We start from the raw sequence: 13487 nt of genomic DNA on the forward strand, positions 1-13487 counted from the left end.
AAATTCAGCTTTTTTTGCAGACTCATGAAGTGAAAATTAAGTGTGCATGGATCCCAATATGCTACAAAACATGTTTGTCTAATTATCACAAAAGAATTGAAAAACCATTTTTCCACTGAGGAGTTTAACATTGTCATCATCTCAGATGTATTTGAAATAGTGGCTTGGGATATTTGGATGCTATTTTGATTTATTTTCCAATGAGAAATTTAGGTACTACTTAGTGTCTTTCACGCAATATCAGTCTAGACTCTGATAATATCACATAATCATTTGCCATAGTCTCCAAATGGATGTATCTACCTGTCCATTCATTTTCCCTATATATACAGGCAGTATACTATCCTATTTGATAAAGAGGAAATATGCTAATTGACCCTCATGTAATTGCAAAGATGGTGGCACCCACAGCCACAATATGGCAATGCCCAGTCCCCTCAACCCATCCCCAGTCAAGCCTGGCCACTCTGCACAACTGCCTCTGGAGTCCCCTAGTCCCCTCAGCCCCCCAGCCTTTAGGGCCAACCTGAGGTGCAGGCAAGCCTCAGATGGTGGCTGCCTAGCTGCCCTGGGCCAGCCTGAGGCACAGGCAAGGCTCAGATGGCAGCTGCCCAGCCACCCAGAGCTGCCGAGGCTCAGGTAACCAGGGCCGGTTGAGGCTTGCAGTGCCGGCAGTGGCAGCACCAGAGGTGTGTTAGGGTGTCACTTTCCTCTGATTAGTGGTTGCCTCCTGCCCCTAAAGTTCCCAGACTGTGAGACGGGTCAGACTGGGCTGGAGGACCCCCCCATCCAGTGCATGAATTTTCATGCACTGGGCCTCTATATGACGTCCAGAGACTAGAACACCACAGCCCCAGCAGGGACATGCATCCTGACCAGGGGTCGGGGGCATGGCTGGTCTGCAAACCGCTGGTGCCCCAAGCTCAGGCAGGCCTTGCCCCCAGCGAGGACTGGCAGCCCATTTGGGGGTGTGGCCAGCCTGCAAATGGCTGGCTCCCCAAGTCCAGGCTGTCCTCAACCCCCAGTGAGACCCACATCCTGATTGGAGGTGTGGTTGGCCTGTAAACCACAGGCACCCCAAGCCCAGGCCAGCCTCGCCCCCCAGCAGAAACAACCCTTGGGGAATCGGCCATTGGTCAGCTTGCTGTCAGTGTCCTGACAGCCAGGAATCCATTCACCCGCACCCAGGACCCAGATGGGTTGTTTTTGTTTATTTATTAATAAATTTATATATTATTTTCATATACATTTTTCTAACTTTTTTTTTTCTCTCTGACACTTCTATTACAGAGAGAGGGCAAATAGTGATATTAAAATATTTCCTCTAATTAATTAATTCCCTTTCAATGTGCATGAATTCATGCACTAGTACTATATATATATATATATATATATAGATAGATAGATAGATATATACTGTATTTTTCGGACCATAAGACGCACCAGTTTTTAGAGAAGGGAAATGAAGAAAAAAAGATTCTGAAACAAATAGTGTCCTAAAATATTTTATGTGCATTAAAACCCAACATCACAGTCATAAACACATGTAATCAACCCTGTAAAGTAAACAGCAGCATTTCGAACCATTTTAGAGCAGGGCAAGCACACAGAGACAACACAGAGCCGGGCAAGTAAAAAAACTTTTTTTTAAAGTATATGTGTAGGCTATATTTGGACCATAAGACGCAGGGACTTTTCCCCCCCACTTCTGGGGGGAAAAAAGTGCGTCTTATGATCTGAAAAATACGGGTGTGTGTGTGTGTGTGTGTGTGTGTGTGTGTGTGTATATATATATATATATATATATATATATATATATATATATCAGTATTAGTCGTTGGGAGTACAATTGTTATTATTATGATATCTTCACCTATGGTGAAGTTAAATGTTTATGTATATGTGAGTCATATAAGGTAGACATTTTCATTTCTATCCCACAACATTACTATTAGAGTCTTGCTTAGAAAAACATGCTTCCTGTATTTTTACTAGTAAATTTTATCTCTACTGAATCATTTATCTGAATATAAATTGTTTCTAATATTACTTGGGCATTGATTGTTACAGTTAAGAAGAATTGTAGCTATAAATCTAAAGAGCCCTTGCTATAAATGCCTCCATTATGCCCTCAAATCTATTTGATAAAACCTCTTTTATCATTATATCTTTCCTTTTCACCCTACTGTTACTTTCATTGTGCCACACTGATTCTCATCACCAATCTTTGCTATTTTTACTTCCTCAGATCTCATCCTATCCAAATTGACTTCTCATACAATGCTGAGGACCAGTCTTACTCTATAAGCCTGCAACTGACAACGTTGATTGCTCTCCACTGCACCCCAAGATCTCTCTTTTTTATTCCCTACATGTACTTTCTCTTTTATTTATAGTTGGTGCAGTCAAAACACATCTTAGCAACTTATACAATGATATATCTTCATGGCTTTCTATAATGGCATATGTTGGCTTTCACAGTGAGCCTGTTCAAGATTTATAAGGGTAGGTCCTTTCCACATGAAAAGTGTAAGTGCTTTCATTAGAAATGCATGAATCTGAAGTAGACAGTCCAGAGTTCGATACAAACAAAGCTGTGACATCACATTTACCTTATCAGTATCCCAGAACAATGGTGATTTCTTTTCTTTACTGTCAGAAATAAGGACCTTACCCTTTGAGAGAGCAAGGAGGGATCTGGAGAGTAATATACTAAGTGAAATAAGCCAGTCAGAGAAAGACAGGTATCAAGACTTAAACGGCACTTAGGTCATGAGGACTGTTACTAAGAGTGGTTGATTTAAAGTTTTGTATTAAAACAAACTCTTATTCTTGGTGGAAGGGGGAGACCCTAGCAAAAGATTTATATATATATATATATATATATATATATATATATATATATATATATATATATATATATACACACACACACACACACACACACACACACACACACACACATATACATACATATTGGTTGTCATTGTAGAAAGTACCTTATAGATAGATAGTCATTAAGCTTCACTGCATTTCTTAATGTTCCTTTGGTTCTATCATAAATTGAGATCATGGCATTATAAGGGTATTTATAAAGTTAATATTCCCCAACTTTCATCTGGGTCCATCTTTCCTTGATTTCTTGCTCAGTACATAGAAGAGGCTCATTTGGAATGTGAGAATACATCCAGAGACTTCTCTGAAAAGCTATACTTGTCCTAAACACATACCATTTCTTAACAGATGTAAGTTTGAAGGGGAAATAGCATATACCATAAGCCATTTGGGAATATTCTGTCTCTTAAGGATGACTTACATTTTTCATTTGAGTGGCATGGATGCTAACAGCTTAAACATAAAACTCATCTGAACTCTAGCTCTGAATCATTCCTTCCACGAACTCTGCATGCATTTTTATGATAAACACACACATGTGTAGGAAGTATGTGACCTCACTGGCAGTTATCTGCAGTGTCTAGTACTACTGGCATAAACCCAAGAATTGATTGACACACATCTTATAGAACTAGAGTTAATTAATATGTCTATCAATTCCCAAACAGACTACAGGAAACAGAAAAATCTCTTTAATACAGCAATCAGTGACATACTGTATGTGGTCAGAAGGCATTCACTATTCTGTAAATGTAAGTTTTGAAAAACAATATTCAAAAGTATAAATATTGCTCTTATAATGCCAGGTGAGTACAATAAGATCTATTTAACTAGGCAGTAAATTGCAAACTGTTTATCATTTTTAAAAGGAATTGTTAATTTCCTCCAACAAGATCTGAAGCTCTTAAGTGATTAATAGAAGCTTTATCTACTTCAAAAGTGTCGTCTTTGTTTTGGTGGCCATTGGCCATCTGAATTTGTAAGCCCATTATGTCATTTTCTAACAATAGGTTTCAAAAATCCTGGAACTCATTTAAGACAATGAGTTATTTTAAAGGAAGAACACTGCAAAGAAAAAATGAAAGTAAAGTGTCCATATAATCTATGCTAAAAGCAAAAAAACAAAATGTCTTTTTTTTTTGTATGATAAAATCTTTTATAAAATGTAAGGACTGGACAGATTATATATGAAATTATTTACTTATTTTATATAGTGCAGGGCAGGTAACAGTAAAGTATACATATTACTTCTAAACTAGAATCTAGGACAAAGATGTGTCATGTTTTTTATCTGAAAAATCATCCTTGTAAATAAAGTTACTAAACACAAACTTCATGAAAGTTTATGAACTCTAAAAATTCTGCTCTTGGTCTGACTGCTATTTTGTTTCTTTCTCTTCCAGTGTTTTCCATTGCCCTCATTCTTTTCCTAACTGTGTGAAGCACACATTGTCTCTGTTATCAAACTCCCCAAATAGCATGACTGTTTAAATCCAAAGGTAGTATTCTCAGTATCCGTATAGATCAATTTAAAACAGATTCTCTCTTAAGGAAGCTTAAGCACTGAAAATTAAATTTCACGTCATCCAGACAAACTATCTTGATAATTTCTTTTCCAGAATTTCCTAGATAGACTGTCTAGACAGCTCCAAATCCCCTAGGTAATTGCATAATCATCTTTTCACTGACTTCCTAAACGGTCCAGAACAGTATTTCTCAATATACAGTTGCCATAGAAATGAAGCTCAGTGGAGCTTCTGAGAGAAGGCCTCTCTTAAAGGTTCTGAGCTTCAGAATTTCAGAAAAAACCCTTGTAACCTGATATTCCACATCAAAGGAGATTTAATGGAATCTTTATTTTTTTTTCAGTTGAAGAAATGGCTAAATGGCCTGTTTCCAGAACCTGTACCTTTCCATTGCCTCTCTACCCCGTTAGTCAGCAATGAATAATTAATTGATGAGTTGAGAAGGAATATGCTGTGAACTCTACTAAATAGCAACTTTAAAAAAGAAACAAAATGGACATTCTTTTAGAAAATAATAAAAATAGGGGAACAACATGTAGTATTTTAATTTAAGGTCACCAATGTCATCCAAGCTTCAAATTTTAAAATGTAGGAAAATAAGACAAGTGCAGAATCACCTGGTAACAATGAGAGCTCAATACCGTCATTTGCGTCCTCTGATGCAGTGACGTACATTTAAGAGGCAAAGTGACACTTAAATACTAACATGAAAGAGAGCAGTGGTTTTCAGCCCTGAGGTGCAAATATATATTTTCAAAATGGCAACTGATATTTTCAGCACCTGCTATCTATTAAACTCTCTGAACAACCCCATGAGGTATGGACCATTCCCTATCACTTTCTGGGTTAGAAACAGAGACAGAAAAAATAAGTAGCTTGCTCTATTTCAAGCATGGAGTATTGAATTGAGATTGGACAAAAGTCCTGCGGTCTCAGGTCAGAGGGCATGCATTTAACAATGATGGGATTAGAACTCCTTGAGTTTCTACAGCAAAAATGTCAATGGGCTGCTAGGAGGTGAATAGTCAAACTCTCACTTAAAACATAAGAACACAGAGGATTGAGCAGGATTTGTTTAGTTTTGTTTTACACACTGTGAGGCAGTCTCAGAGAGGTTAAGTAACTTCCCCCTGTTCCACAGCTCGTACATTGTAGAACAAGATCAAAGCCAGATGTAACACCATCTAACCTGTGATTGGAGCTCAGCTCTCCTGTCGCCGTTGCTCTGACAGCATGATGCCTGGCATACAGATGCCTAAAGTACAATACAATATTAGGGAATTCTCTAGAGCTATCTCCAGAGTGTTAAAAATGTGGAGTAATCACTCAAGTCCGTTTTCTAGGGCCCCTGATGATAGAAAATGGACAAATAGGCAAAGAGGGAGAGTGTATCAAGTCTTCAGTACTATGTGCAGGAAATTATTCCTGATTTCACTAATATAAAACAAGCAGTTTAAGTAAAACTGCCTTTCCTTAAAGTTAATTTTTTTCTTGGGTATGTCCTGGCCTGTATGGCTCAGTGGTTGAGCATTGGCCTATGAACCAAGAGGTCACAGTTCAATTCTTAGTCAGGGCACATGGTTGCTGGCTCAATCCCTAGTGTGTGGCATGCAGGAGGCCGCTGGACAATGCTTCTCTCTTATCCTTGATGTTTCTATCTCTTTCTACCTTCTCCCTTCTTCTCTGAGACAGATAAAAATACGTTAAAAAAAACAAACACCTTTTGGGTATGTTGCAAGTACAGTATACATGCTTGTGTGGAAGAGAAGGAAGGAGGTGGTGGGGAAATAGAGAGGCAATCCTCTAAACTGATTTGACCTGAGGGAAGTGTTTAATCTCCTCAGGCTCAACAGGAAAGTAATAATAATGGTAGGTAGTCTAGAGACCACATCTAGACATCTCTAAGGTGTCTTACTAAAAAAAAAAAAAAAAAAAAAAAAAAAAACTGTCACAACACTGTTTTCATCTCTAAGCCTTTAGGTTGAAAGAACACATTTGCATCACTTTAGGACACCTTAAAAATAATTTGGAGATCCTGAAGTTTAAGTTATAAAGATGTGGCTAACATGTAAATTATATTTTATCTTTAGGGTTCCAGAAATATCCTGGGAACAAATCCTTTATTTGTTAACTATTTCTGAATTCCAATTTGGAAGAAAACTCTGTCACAAATGATTTTCTCACTGCATAAATGCGCTTATTCTTAGGGTTTTGAGCCAGAAGTTATAAAAGGGCTTATAACGGAAGGATATTAGTAAGCCCAATTCATGAAACTACTTTTAATATTAGTAACCTTTCCTCTCAATATCCTCCTAATTTCAACTTTTACTTAAATTTACCTCATTTTAATCTCCTCACCAAATTTTCTCAGGAAGACATCTTTTTAGGAATCATAAACATATTAAAGAAACATTTTTCCATATCACCAATATAATAGCCAAAAATATAAAAATATCATCGAGCTGAGTTAGAACATGTATGAAAATAATTGAGGTCAAACATGGGAGCAGATCGTTGTGTACACGTATGGCATTCTTTTATAACCCCCAGGCAGAAGCAAACAACTGGGGTGGCAGACACCTCTGACTGAGGATGGAAGTGGAGGGGAAAGCTGGCAATAAAAAACGAAGGGGAAGATGGTGCACACACAGCCGGCTGACATCTGCCACACATGCAAAATGGATTTGACTCCGCCATTCAGGGCGAAAGCAAGTGCTTTCTTCCTTCCTTCCTCCTGCTCCACAGCTAGCCTTGAGTGATGGTCTCATTGTTTTTGCATTCACAGACTAAAATGAATAGCAGCATCTGAATGTGAAGTAGTTCTCACTGAATATGAACCAGAAGTTTAATGAGCTGAATAAATCAGTAACGATGCATTTGAATAGGAAGGGGTCAGGGACGAACAGGATTTTCTAAAAGCCAGCTTTACCTCAGGATGATGTCCAACTTCAATGTAGGTGCAAATCGGATGAAAAGCCCCCGTGCCACAGGCGTACAAGTGAGTCTGATTAAAAGCTTTGAGCACCTTGATGAAATTAGCACATTCTTTCTGTAAGACAAAAGAAAAAGCAGTGAGTTCTAGCAGGCAGCGTGCCTGAGGTATCCTCTAGGGCGCTGAGTATGACTGAACAGATTTTTTTTGTGTGTCCTTTGCATGGCATTAGTAGGTTTTATTATTCTATTGTTTGCTCATATTTTTATATGAACTGAAAACATTAAAGTTCTTAGTCTTCTGTGGGGGGGGTAGGGTGTCACTAAACAAAATATTTTGTTGTACTAACTCTTCTAATAAAAATAATTGTAATTTATTTATTCAAAGGTAGAATAAATGTAGATAACCAATCTATAATCAAAGGTACATTTTCTAGAAGACAGACAGAAAGTGATTTGATTAATCAATAAATTAGGTGAATAATACAAGGGTGATCCCCCCCTCCCCCAAAATCAGCTTTGAATTTAATTTTAGAAAAGGAAAACAAAAGTAAAGATAATATGCATTTTTTTTAAGCATGAAGTTTAATATCAATAGTAACCAATGATGATGGGCAGTCGACTTTGAACTTCAGAAGTGCTGTTGCTAGTGAGCTCTATAGACCCTAAGAAATTAGGGCCACAATCTCCTGGAAATGTCACTTCAGCCTCAAAGACAATGCAGGTATATTTAAGGTGAGATAAAGATGTTAGGTTTGGAGTGTCTGTAGGCTAAGGATGTTTTGTAGAGCAAGTATAATTACAAAGTACTTTCAGAAAGTTCATGGACATACTGAACCCATACATGAAACTCCCCGCCTAGTGAGTCATGGATTTCCCAGGGGGAAAAAGAAAAACTATTAGTGATGAGTAAGTTCTAGTCATGTTTTAGTATTATTTATAGAAGTTTAGACATGCCTGGAGAGTTATTTTCTGAATAAGATATCAGGTAAGAAAGAAAGTGGATAAAATTACTTATATTCTGTCTCTAGATTATATTCTGTCTGTAAATCCTACAGAAGAAAATACTTTTCTATGAGCAAACAGGACTATCAGTCTTTTGTCTCTGTTGAGGAAAGATTTGAGGGAAATCTCAGGTATTCATAATATAAGTTGAATGATTTTATTGTCCAAAAAGTTCAGAGCAAGAAAGACTCGATTTTAACAAACTATTTAAAATAGATGAACTATATCAATATTGTAAAAAGAAAACTCAAACTGAAAATAGCTTAAGAATGTTATACTCTACTATCAAGTCACAAATCCTAAAAATTGAATATTTTAGGAAAATAGGGGCTCATCATAGAATATATAACATCCTTTGAAAAATATACAGATGAGTATTTATGTGATCAATAAAACTGCACTAAAAAATATCCTGTTATTGATCATCCACTTTCTTAATTAGTTTTGTGTTTTTGCTTATAAAGATTTGGAATTAAGACCCAAATATGGAACTAGAAGAACAGGCAAAGAGTAAAAGTAGACCATAGTTGGGAAGCATTACAGAGATTGGGTTGGTCCTTGAAGTGTAACACTCCAAAAGTCACTCTCTTTGACATGTGACTTACAAAGTGAGAGCTCAGAATGCACTGGGCCTTGTGTAGTCAGTGGGAGTTTATAACCGAGGTGTTACAGTGTCTTGAGTACATTTCCATACCACATCTGTATTCTGTGCTTCCAGCTAATGACTGGGTCTTAACTCTATTGTCTCCAAAAAAGAAACGTGGACAGATGAACAGAATAACTGATATTTAAATTCAAATAATTGCTTCCCATCAGCACAGATTTTTTTCTAGGATGAAACCTGAGGATGTCTTATAAATATATTGTCCTCAAACTGAAGTAGAGCTATTTAAAGGAAGACATATAACTTTCAAGGTAGGATTCCTCATGCTTTCTTAATATATGCTGAGTAGTTTAGAAGAGTCACTACAATCAACATCTAATTTTCCCCACTGTTATTGCTACCTGGATCCTGAATTTTACTTGTGTCTGGTAATACATTAAAACATAAAATTAAGCTCTGAAACAACGGGTGTTTCAGGTTGCTACGGAGAAACATTTCCTAGCATTAAGGGTATGTGGATTGCAGCCATGTTTCACTTTGCGAATGGTACATTTCAGGCAAAACTGCAAAGCAGATATAACAACTTCCAAGAGTCTTAGCAGCAAACTCCCTGTTCTGTCACAGTTTCTCCTCTCTCCCCAAGAGAATAGGGCATGGATGCTTGCAGAGTGGAACAAGGCTGTGGAGAGGGAAACAGCTGATAAACTCATTTACAAATGAAGCTTTCATGAGTCTTACCCAAAGGATTTATCTGTGTTTTAAAGAAAATCCAGTCATTTGGGAAGAACTCATTTCCAGGAAAATGCTTTATTGTATCCCTTTCTTGGAAACATGTATGTGGCCGCACACTCACAAAAAGATAGCCATCCCTGATGGTGGCTCAATATTCAAGATTATATATAGCCACCTCTATCACCATATGTTGAAACCAAAAAATTGGTTGTGTGTATATTAATAAGAAAAAATGGATATTCTAATAAATAATAGTGGTAGTCCCAGATGGATGTCTTGTTCATTTTAGAAAATAACAGAATTTCATTTTCTCTGCCATGTCTTTAAAGATTCTCGTGCAACTTTGAATTCAAGACCTAATCCCATAAGTAGTACCTAAGTGCCTCCTGGAAATAAGAGAATAGACTAATTCTTCATAATAAAAAATAAAAGGGAGGAAATACTGTCCAAGCACAGATATTTATAAACACAAATAACCCATGTCACCTCTGTAACCGTTATGAATTCTAAAATCAAATTCTTTGGTTCTTATCTCTTATACATTGTGTAACTGATTGGCCAAAAGTAAATTGAAGAACTCTCAGGGTTCTTGAAAAAGATGGAAGAGAGCTACACTGAACATAATAATTTTAATTTGTTCTCTATTAACCATCAAAGAAGAACTTCTATAATGTCAACTGTTCCTCTACCAAGCAGTTAAAGAAAAAAAAAAAAAAAAAATCAATGGCAGAACCAGGGCTGTGAAATCGGGCAAATGTTTCACACCATTCTCACCAGGGAGTATGCTGATAACCTAGTCTATCTGTGCTACAAAGCAACTAGACCCACCCTATTGGCCTTAGGCCTGGAAGGATTCCTTTCATTTCCCCACTGAACTCTCCCAGTTGGCAGGAGATTGTATTGTTGCCATGCCCAGGGGCTAGTTCAATATTATTTTGAAGTGAAGGTTGAGGCAAATAAAACAGAGAGAGAGAGAGAGAAATTTCCGGGTTTATAGTGTGCTAACACTGGACTGAAACAAAGAAAATGAATTAAATACTTTTAAAATTGGCTAAAAATAGCTTCAAGAAAACTCATCAACAATCATGGAGTAGAAACATTGAATTAAAAGAACTGGACAGAGGAAGAACACACCCCCATAGTTGACAGACACATGGTGGGTAAGGGTTTGTTCTTAAAACAGAAAACCTGAATAAAAGAGTATCAATCCTGTCATTCATTTGCCTTCTTTTCCCTAGCTTACGGCTGCCAAGATTTTCCAGTGTTCCAAAACAGGATATTCACTGTATTTGGAAGCAGCCTGGACATTCCATTATAAAGAAGGAAGCGTGGCAGAAAAAGGAAACACACTTCACACATTTCTGCTCTGGGGAGACAGAAGAAGAGTGTTTCTGACCTTTTCTTGAACCCTGACGGTTCTTAAAACTCAGAATGTAATGTACTTTTTGGCATTAGACTACTGCACTGCTTTGCTCAGCACTGGCGGATTTACAACGTCATAAAGGAAATGTAATCAGTTGAAAATGAATTCATTTTCAAAACCTTGCTCCTTTTTGGGATTCAAGTTGATATACCCAGACAAATTTAGCAACAACTTGGCTTTTTGAGAGTCAGGCAACCATCCTGACCTCTTATTTTACTGAAATGTACTCCAGACCCACAGCGTTATGAATTGTTAACTCAGCCTCGAAGGAAGTAAACATAAGAGCAGCCATAAACCAGTAAACCCCAGGGCCACACCTGAGGAGCAATGATTCATCATCCTCCGTGACAAACCATTTGCACTTAATTTTATTTATTTATTTTTATTTATTGATTTTTTTAGGATTTCCAGTCCTTTTGGGTAAAATGTGTAATTTCAGAGGAATTACACATAGAGATATTAGCCTGGAAAAATAAATTAGAAAGAAAATGTCTACTCCCAGAAAATGATATAGGAGCCAAATGCACAGTGATTCAAAAACAAACATTACAAATATGTAGCACTGATTAGACTCTGTTACCCAGCCTTTCCCAGCAAGGCTACAAAAATAAAGTCCATCCATCTGTCAAAACAACTGCTCCATGCATGAAAATTAAAGGGAATTGAGGTGTTTTTAACTAACTTCCGATAATTATGCTTTTCACAAAAGAATATAATTTACCTCCAATTCCAATTACCTCCTTGCATGTTCTTAAATTATGGATGGAACAGTGAAATTTTGCTATAAATAAGTGAAAAGAGGAGAGAAGACTGTGAAGATGAACAATCTCTATTCAAATATATTCCGTTCATGATTAAATCTAACAACTTGTTCTGGTACAAATATAAATTAGCCCAAAATGAAGGGGTAGAGTACAGCATTGCCTCAGGTCAATGAACAGTCATTTAAAAAGAAGGAAAAAAAAAGTCGATATCCCATCTGCAGTTTATGTAGAAACATTTTAATGCATGATCTTGCAGCTGGGGAAAGCCTTTCCCTATAATGATGGGTGGATTCATTCCTGCAGGAAAATCCATTAATAAGCTTAATTTCTGAAGTTAATCTGTTGACTTTTTTTTTTTTTTCCTCCCTCTGGTCCATTTATTTAGCAAGCTAGCTGAATACTAGAATCTTCATTCCAAAGTAGTAATCCGTGAGATTGTTCCTGTCACTCACCTCATCCCTCTCTCTATTTAGGCGGTTCCATACTTATCTGACAATAAGGTTTCATATCTTTTTCTTTTGACACTGTGCTGACATCAGACCTTCCATAATCACGTCTTCCTAATACCTTGACATCCACTGAAGGATGTTAGAAATCTCTTCTTTAAAGGGACATATCTATTAAAACTAAGATTTCACTGTCTTCTATTTACAATATTAGCCATCTAATGTTGAACTTGTAACTTGGGTTTTTAAACAACTGTCTTAGGAAATGGTGTGTAGGCTGTTTTGTCTTTCTTGGGAGATATTTTTACCTTCACTAGTAAGAAGGATGGCATAATAAAATCAACTGACCTTTTCCACCTTAATGTTTTGTTTCAATGTGAGAGAATTTTTTCTTTAATTCTGATTTAACTAGGACAACAAAATTGGCATTATTTCACGGCTAGTTATTTAAATATATGTCTATTCATATAATCTTTAAACTTATATTAATTAAAAATAAATTTAGAGTGGTTTGAATGATGTGATAAACTAAGTAAAGACTCCTGCACTAAGCTACCAAATGATTTTACTGAAATGTTTATACCTCCAGATTGACTGTTTGTTTTGAAGTTTTACAAATTCTGCTTAAGATTTTATAAATATTTTCTTTTCAAATTACTTAAAACTTCAAAACTTGGTCAAAATTATTATATACGTAGCCACCATAGACCATGATATTAACAAAAGTTGTGCAAAGTATTTCTCTTCTATTTAAAATTTTGAATAATTTCACTTTGAAATTCCATATGGACCAGAGAAGTTGATAATTTCTCCTTTTTGGCTTTTATTTTCTTTTGTATTGTGCTATAAATATCATTACCACATTTGTATCATTCACTGGCTTTGATTGTTTGTAGTTCCTAATATGCACCTCCATAACCTTTCTTCATCTCATATTCCCAAAGTTCACGTTAAATCTATGATATGATGGTTAGTGTATCCCCATAAACAAGTAAAACTTCATTCAGAAAGATTATGAAGAGAATAAAGAAGCAAAATACCAATGACAGCTATTGAAGCTACTCCTTCCAGCAACTTGGAACAACCTGCTACCTGTGTAATGAGAAGACATTTGCCAAAATCCTGTTCCCAGAGGAATTGTTCAAACCATTCTAATGACAC

The 13487-nt window shown here is 36.6% G+C and overlaps 1 protein-coding gene across 1 annotated transcript in view; it reads right to left on the minus strand.

The window, feature by feature from the left end:
- SEMA3A (semaphorin 3A) overlaps positions 1–13487 on the minus strand; it is a 182424-nt gene that overhangs the window by 106351 nt on the left and 62586 nt on the right. Inside the window, exon 4 of the mRNA XM_084897076.1 lies at positions 7351–7470. Coding sequence (XP_084753202.1) covers positions 7351–7470 — 120 coding nt within the window. The remainder of the gene's footprint in view (positions 1–7350; positions 7471–13487) is intronic.

Source organism: Pipistrellus hanaki (assembly GCF_964339955.1).
Source record: "Pipistrellus hanaki genome assembly, chromosome: 10".
Taxonomy (NCBI): domain Eukaryota; kingdom Metazoa; phylum Chordata; class Mammalia; order Chiroptera; family Vespertilionidae; genus Pipistrellus; species Pipistrellus hanaki.